This window comes from Phragmites australis, chromosome 22 (assembly GCF_958298935.1).
Source record: "Phragmites australis chromosome 22, lpPhrAust1.1, whole genome shotgun sequence".
Taxonomy (NCBI): domain Eukaryota; kingdom Viridiplantae; phylum Streptophyta; class Magnoliopsida; order Poales; family Poaceae; genus Phragmites; species Phragmites australis.
Genome location: NC_084942.1, coordinates 8,249,088 through 8,257,226, shown reverse-complemented (window position 1 = coordinate 8,257,226; position 8,139 = coordinate 8,249,088). Strand labels below are relative to the sequence as shown.

General features: G+C 41.1%; 1 protein-coding gene across 2 annotated transcripts; it reads right to left on the bottom strand.

Moving 5' to 3' along the window:
* Window positions 1-609: 609 nt before the first annotated feature.
* Window positions 610-7,239, bottom strand: LOC133904808 (ribulose-1,5 bisphosphate carboxylase/oxygenase large subunit N-methyltransferase, chloroplastic-like). 2 transcript variants are annotated; one of them, XR_009907504.1, is made up of 13 exons: window positions 6,732-7,238; window positions 6,572-6,647; window positions 4,210-4,415; window positions 4,013-4,099; window positions 3,828-3,920; window positions 3,096-3,250; window positions 2,865-2,949; window positions 2,704-2,790; window positions 2,511-2,630; window positions 1,548-1,649; window positions 1,290-1,458; window positions 1,026-1,148; window positions 610-860 (listed from the first exon to the last, which is right to left on the bottom strand). XR_009907504.1 is itself a non-coding variant. In XM_062346367.1 (12 exons), the coding sequence occupies exons 1-11, from the start codon at window positions 7,101-7,103 to the stop codon at window positions 1,291-1,293; spliced, it is 1,551 nt and encodes a 516-aa protein (XP_062202351.1). In that variant the 5' UTR covers window positions 7,104-7,239; the 3' UTR covers window positions 610-860; window position 1,290. The 2 variants fall into 2 exon arrangements, 1 of the variants encoding a protein (XP_062202351.1); XM_062346367.1 differs by lacking the exon at window positions 1,026-1,148 and having other exon boundaries at window positions 6,732-7,239.
* Between the last annotated feature and the right edge of the window lie 900 nt (window positions 7,240-8,139).

Below are 8,139 nucleotides of genomic sequence, written 5' to 3'. Positions count from 1 at the left end.
AAACGAGCTCCGCAGTCTACATTGTAGGAGGCACAGCACGCGGTGCCTTTGCTGCTATGACGGCAGAGGATTTTAATCCCTGGTTAGGAAACCAACGGAAGCCACTACTATGGTCACCAAGGAAATCCAGCATTGTTGCAACAAATTACAACGATAAGCTCTTCTCGATGGAGGAGACCGATGCTAGGTTACCGTGTCATCAATATTGACAACTTGGCGTGCTCACCTCAGTACAACACAGTAACGTCAGCATGGCCATAGCTACAACAGGGAAGTCCATGAGGTTGTTTCGGCAAAGCCCCAACTTCACCAATTATTAGATCTAAATATTCCTAACTTTAAGAATTCGTAAAGCTAAAGCTATAATTACACCGATGGTATTTGGTAAGCTATTTTATTTTTATTTTAGTATAAAATAAAGACTTAAACCATTTTATCTTAGCCTACGGGCTCAAGATATGACAATGAGCTGAGTGCTAAAGCCATACCGAGCCCTACCAAACTGTGCCTAATTCTCTAGTAACTTAGATCAGTTATTCCATGCAATAACCTGCTTTAGATTTACTACTTCAGTAATCCTGAAGTCAAGCCAGCAATGACAACAGAGAATCGTTGAAACCATGCAATTTCCCATATAAGTTCTTCTCAGGACAAATAGAAGCGAGTCAGCAGTCATGTACATGATTGGTACTCCTAACCCCTGATTATCACAATGGACAAACATAATCTACATTGAGAATACAACTGCCACTAGGTTAACAAAAGAAAACTTCATGCACACTTATGTGCATTGCAACTAACTAGCGCATCTGCTCGAGACCAGCGGTATCCTTATTACACTCAGCCAGATTTGTGATTTCCTGCAGCACACAAGTTGTAACTGTAAGCATAATACATTTGCCAAATTTTCTGACAAATATGACCAGTAAATCTATGCCGAATTAAATAGCATGATTCTGCCATGCTACAAAATAAAGTATAACTTAAATATATTTCAAATTCATGGTTGATTAGATCTCATTTACCTTCTAGTGATGCATTTAACAATGATGTAATCTCTAAAGGAAACTTGTAGCAGATCTTTCAAGTAGTATATCCATCTTGCAAGAGATGATGCTCATTGCATGCTTCTTACGCATAGACCAAATCTTGACAACAGAGTCATGAGATCAATTATATTACCTTCATCTCTTAAAATAATGGCAAATATGCAAGATAAATGAAGAAATTACATCCTACAACAGTTTACTTGGAAAAACTGACAACATATAGAGCATTGACAGCGGTACCTCATTTCAATTCAGGAGCAAAAGGAGCAGGGCAAGGCAACACTGTATGGTCAGGCAAGTCATTTATGAACTCGTTAGCAGCCTGGAGACAAGCATGGAGCATTTTCTTCTCCAACCTGACAAGCCTAGTAGCAACTTCCTTCTTTGGTTCCAAATTGCCATCTGCCAACTGGTGATGACCAAAGCAGTGATCAGCAATTCAGTATGTTTATAGATTGAGAGTCAAGAAACAATGTGTAGAACTCCACAGCTTATTACCATAGCATCATCCTCGTCCAAAGTAGTGGGATAGCCAGCCAATCGAGATTTCAGGTATCCAACAAGTTGATCAAGTACTGCCCGCTCTGTACATGGACTAACCTAGAGAATGAATAACGCAGATGTAAGCAAAATGTTGAATTCTAGATAAACTATCATGCCATAATACTATTATACAAAAAATTTAGTTAGTCATCTTTCAGCATTTGTTGAAAAATCAAGGAGAATATCCAGTTTTCAGTCTCCAGTTTTATCCAAGGTCATGTCCACAGATGACGCTAAGCATCCACCTTTATGCACAATCAAGTAAAAAACCTAATGTTTAGCAGCATGAACCCATCAGATTGACTATATAGAAAACTGCCACAATATATGCCTGGCTATTGGCTATGATCCCAAACATTGGAAACTGCCAATGTAGTGCCTGAATTTTCTATAGTCAACCAAATTTTAAAATTACATGCATCTACACAAGTGTGGAATATTATGCCTTTCTGTGACAAGTTCAAGCAAAGTGTAAATTAGCATTTCAGCATAACTAGACCATTATCAAGATTTAGGGCCTGTTCGCCTAGTTTCATTGCTTGTTTTTAGGTTTATTTAATAAGTTGAATGCCTGAAGTTGAATGCCTGAAGCCATCCTGCAAGATATAAGCCCCATACCAATTGAAGCCAGTGCAAGGTGTATAGTTTTTTTTAGGCCTAAGAACAGAAACCATAAAAACTGGCATATGGTGGAAGCATAAAACTAGGTCAAATACTCCATAGGCCCTAACTACAATGGAATAAAATGAACAAATATATTATTTATATCACAATCTGAAAACAGCAAAATAAATAACAGGCCATGCATTCTATTCTGTATGTGTCAAGCATATTTTAGTATCACCCAACCAACTCTATAAATTAAATAATTTACTAAGGCAATAGGAAGCAAGATCAAGGAAAGATAAGCACACTTACTAGACATGTATCACCTTCAGAAGAAAGTATGGACTGCATCTCATCTGGATCTGAAATGTATCCTAGTCTCAGGTAAGGCAGCATTTCTGCAACAGTTTCTCTCTCTTTGCCTATGTAGACCTGGTCCAATGAGGCATATTAATACAGCACTTATACTTCCGCTACAAAAGGAAGGAGGAAGTAAAGTTCCCACATGAAAATTTTGGATAGCAAGCTTTCCATTTCTCTGAGCGACCATTCTCTTTTCTTGGTATTGAGGATCTTCTGTGTTTAGGGATGCCTGTAACAGTGATTCAGGCAGGATCACACCAACCAATTAATAAAGAAGATTGTCAAACAATTAAAATTATGCACCTCAATCATGATGCGGTCGTAGGGATTGTCTTCATCTACAAAACCATAGTTGAGAAGCAGCCTGGAGTTTGGTTGTGGTCCACACCTGTATAATCTACATAATTTGAGATTCTTGCACACGTGCACAAAAAGAACGAACAAAATCTGCGTACAAAGTGAGTAAGAATCCCAGATGGCCAAATATGATGAGGAAGAACAAGAACATTAATGCAACAGAAACAAACATAATACCAAACGATTAATGGTTCTCCTGCTTTATATGGCCGATCCACCACCAACCGAACAGAATCACCATCAGCTGTCAGCATTGCTTTGCAGCTGCTCTTGTAGGTCAACAGTGGTGGGCCCAAGGGAACTAGCGCGAATCTTCGAGCTAAACTAACTTTCTGTTGTTGAATAAGAAGTACAACTGAGTCAATGGGGAGCATTTCAGTTTATCCAACAATAGAAGGCTCTGCGAGCTAAGCAATATTGATCTCGCACAAATAATAAAAATAGAAATACTTCTACATATTGCAAATATAACTTGTTTGATCCCTATGAACATTTTTCTTCCTTATAGATCATTCTAGAACTTTTTGGCACATCATTTCACTTCTTGCTATCATGCCTTTCTTAAATGAGTTTTATACTCACAAGAAATGACGCATCTTTACCTGTCTCTTCTTCCAACACATATTTAAGAGTGACTTAATTTTAATAAAATTTGAAAGTAAATAAAGGGCAGAAAGAGCATTGTTTGTAAGCGAATAATTCATGTTTACAAATACAAAGCTAAAAAGGTTTATGCTTGGAATCAGAGGAATAAACAAAATAAAGGCATAGAAAAAATCTACAGAAATTGGAGAAGCTTATCTAGAACTATTGTTGGGGTTCCTCCCACGACCTAGTCTGTACTGACAAAAAGTTGGAGAATGATATTTGTTTAGGTAACAATCAAAATCCATCACACTGATACATTACCTGCAAATGAACCACACAAGACTGTACTGCAACAAAAGCCTGCTTGAAAATCTCAAACGGAAAAGCCTCAGTAGGTATGTCAAAAGGGTATTGCTGCATAACAACAACCGATATGAGAATAAAGAATAGTTAAATCCAATAGTCTCTCACGCAAAGGTTAATATGTTGAGAAGATCAAGAAATACCTTAAATAGTGAACCAGCCATGAACCACAATGTGTCAAGCTCATTATATTCTCTCCTTATTCCGTCATCTCTCACAACAACTTCCTCCTGAACAATTAAAATCTAGGTTAAAATATCCATGTCCAACTGAGTATAACTATAATCTGCATCAAAACGTGGTCATGCTACATTGAGTATAACAGAGATAAGCCACTTACCCTCATAGGGCTTCCATTAAGGTAATCAAGTTCACTTTCAGTCCATAAAAGTGGTGATTCAACAGCTAGCTGCCCCCTTCCTCGCTGCCGGTCAAGCTCCTTAATGTAAGGATACCAAAATGAATCTTTTCCTTGTTTTTTCTCATACATGAGATACAATGCCAAGCATGCCAACTCAGACAACTTGTTTGTCGTCAATAACTCAGCTGCATGGTACAAAAGTATCAATGATACAACTGATTGGCACAGAATATAGGTAACAGATAAACAAGTTACTTGTTTTCTTGGTGTCAATGTGCAAGAATACTATGCTGTTGTATTGAGGGTGGGTGACTGTTTCGCTTTAGGCAGTTGTTTCCCTTGAGGAAAACCAAAGTCATTGGGAATAGATTGCACATATCACAAAAGCAAAATATACAAAGTGCGTACAATATATTAAAGATCAATCTAACATAAATACCACATCAATTTCAATGTATCGATGCTTCAGCTACTTTAAGTTAATAAAAAAGTGATCATAATGCTCCTTATACACTCTCATAAAAGTTGGTGCCCACAAGCTGAGAGCTCCCTGGGATCTTCACAAAATAACGTAACATCCAAATGAAAGATGCAGATAGCAAATGCAATGTCACGAAAAAAAAGGGAATGCAAAAAGAGACAGCAGGAGCAAATGCTCCTTTGGCTTCAAAGCAAAGGTTCAAAATGCAAAATACACTAATCATTTTTTCTCTTTCAGCCAATGTGATAAGTGTAAATGTTAAGTCACAGATAGAACATAGTGACTTATCTTTCTAACTTTCTGCACGCCTTAAAACCATAGTTATTATGGTGGTGTGGCGAGGTGTGGCGGTCCACCATCTTCACACCTTTATATCGCTTATGGCGTGCGGCGTGGCGATGCCATACACACATCATGATCTAGGATATTAGGAACATACGCCCTAATAACTATGAATATATATTAGGAACATACACATCATAGGTCAACAAGAAACCTTACTGATGTGTTCCATATTTTTACAGCCAAAAACATCAGTACCAATGTTTGTACTCTGTAATGCTGTGAAGAATCAGTCATTAATCAACATAATTTATTTTTTCAGACAATTGTTTTAGGTGATTAAGACATTTAACCAGCAATGCATTGGTCCCCAAACCACTGCCCAAAACAGTAACTAAGAAAGAGAATTCGGAATTATTATCAACGCTTGGCATCAACCATAGCCTATTAGGCCCGGCCCAAAAGCCCATAGCAGATCTAGGGTTTCTTCAATCCCCTAGGGTTTTAGCAAATACATATATAAGACACCTACAGCAACCTTGGCCTCTTCCCTCATTTCGCCTCCTCATCAGGCGCCGCCGCTGCAAGCCCAGCTCGTCAATCGCCATGGCACTCAAAGATCTCACCCTCACGCCCCTCCTGCTCCCAAGTGCATGCCGTCACGTCCGCGTTCTCGTTGTCGCGGCTGACAACACCCCTCCTCCACAGCTGGTCTCCCCTTTGGAGCTTGCGAACAGCACGATCCACCTCCACCGGGAACTCGTGCAATGCACTTCCTCCCCGCTTCTTCCTTAGTATGGCTCCCGCTACGACTTTCTTGCTCGCCATAGAACACCTTAGCGGCGCCACGAGGATGCCACGCCGATTTGGCAGATGCCATACAAACTCGCACCATGGCGTCGGCGTGGCGAGCCTTGAGTTTCCACCACGCCAATATAGCGATGCTATGGCGACTTGGCGACGCCATAATAACTATGTTTAAAACAACTTCTACTTGGTACACACCTAACCTTCTACTTATAGAAATTCTAGCACTTGAGTCTAAACCCAGAAATGTGCCAGCACGACACTGTCGGCTCCAAACTAGAATGTTAATATCAAATGTGGCATATTCGGAAGTTCTTTCACCTGATAAGCCATATATTTACTTTAAAAAGCATACGAACATTAAAGCGCTATCAAATAACATTCCCTAAATCCAGTGCCTGAAGAAGTAATGAAAAACATGAAAGTGGGACGCGCAGCTTACATAACAGGCCCTAAACCAGTCCCACCTATATCTTGATTATCCTAAATGTGCCTCTAAAAGTCTAACAGACTTGTGTTCAGGACATCTACTCGCCACTTGGAACAGTAATGAATAGGAGTTTAGGACATATAATCTAATAGTGCAAGCCTGCCATTTGCAGAAAATGGTCTAGAAGCACAATTACTGATTTACTGTGGTGCTAAATCTATGATGATTTCGAAATGTGCATCCAAGAAAGGAAATACCCCACTTCCCAGGCGTGACAGAACTCAACATTAGTACATTACCATATAGAGTACAGAAGTTGCTAGTTCAAGAGGACATCTTACCCACAGACTCGTCGCCAAGCACCCGCTCCAGCGTGACGACGAGCGACATGGGCACCTCGAACGCCACATCCCCGGCCTGCGAGCAAACCAGGCAGCCGCATCAAGATCGCGTCATAATGGCCGGAATCAAACCACAGGCCCAAATTCACGTGGTACCAACCTGGAGGTCCTCACCGGCGGCGACGTAGCGCAGCGGACGGTCCTTGCCCTCGCGCGAGCAGGGCACGGGCCGCTCACGGATGGCCACCTTGCCCGGAGGCAGCCCCCGCGCGCGCAGCCAGTCGAAGAACCCGGCGGCGGCGGAGTCTGCGGCGGTGGAGGGCCCCGACGCGGGGGGCGGGGGAATCCGGGGCCCCGAGGAGGAGGATGAGGCGGTGGAGGAGGGGAGGAGGGTGTCGGCATGGCAGGCGGCGAGGTGGAGGCGTGCGCGCGGGCGGGGGCGCGGACGGGGGAGGCGGCGCAGGGAGGAAGGGTGGAGGAGGCGGCTGTGGTGGGGGGCGGAGATGGCGGCGGCGGGGGAGACGGAGGCCATGGACGGGCGGGTGTTGGTGGCGCTAGGGATTCGGGAGGGGGTGACGACGGTTGGGAGCGGAGGGGGAATGACGGCGGTGGCGCGGAGGAGGATGGTGTGGATGAGGGGAGGGCGATGTTTGGGCCAGGTGGACAGATATTTTGCCGTAGGTTTGTTTTGCTTCGTTTCACAACATTTGTCGCATCTGGATTTGATTTGATTGATTTTGTGCTCATAGTGACGTTTGTATAGGTGCGAGATGTTGCTCATCAAGGCGAGTCACTGTGCAACCATAGAAAGTCTTTCAGCGTGACGTGGTTATTCTGATGTGGATTGCTAACTGGGGGAAAATGGATGGTAGAAAATCTAAATTATTCGATTTTGTATCTGTTAAAATACGAATATGGATATCTGTATCTGTATTCGTTTTTGAAATGGATACTAAAATGGATATATCCGAATTCGTTTTCGAGATTCGGATTTAAATGTGGATATCCGAATTCGTTTTCGAGATTCGGATTTAAATTTGATCAAAAAATTAAAATTCCAACATGAATTTTGAACAAAATTTCTAAAATTCCGGCCCAATCGAATTAGAACAAATTTCAGTCGAATTTTATCAAATTTCAGTCAATTTTTTTCAAAAATTTAAATTTCCGACCTGAATTTCGAAGATCGAGTAGATATCCGAATGCGGATTTGTATTCGAACTATCCGATTCGTATTCGTATTCGAGGATATCCGGATCTGTATTCGCATTCGGATTAAAATGTGGTAAATCATACTATCCAAATTCGATTTCATGCGTATTCGATCTGTTTCTATCCTTATTGCTAACAACATTCGGGTTGCAATGACTTTAATATTAGATTAATGTAATTTTAGTAATTAATGTTAATATAATTAATGAACTACTATGATTTATTAGTATTCAAGGTTAAGTTACTTTACTAGAATGCAAGGTTTAGAGCTCGTTAGATAGCAATCTAGATTCTTTAAAAACGTTTTGATTCATTCTGGAAATATTTATCTAGTGAATCAGAATTATCTATGAAAA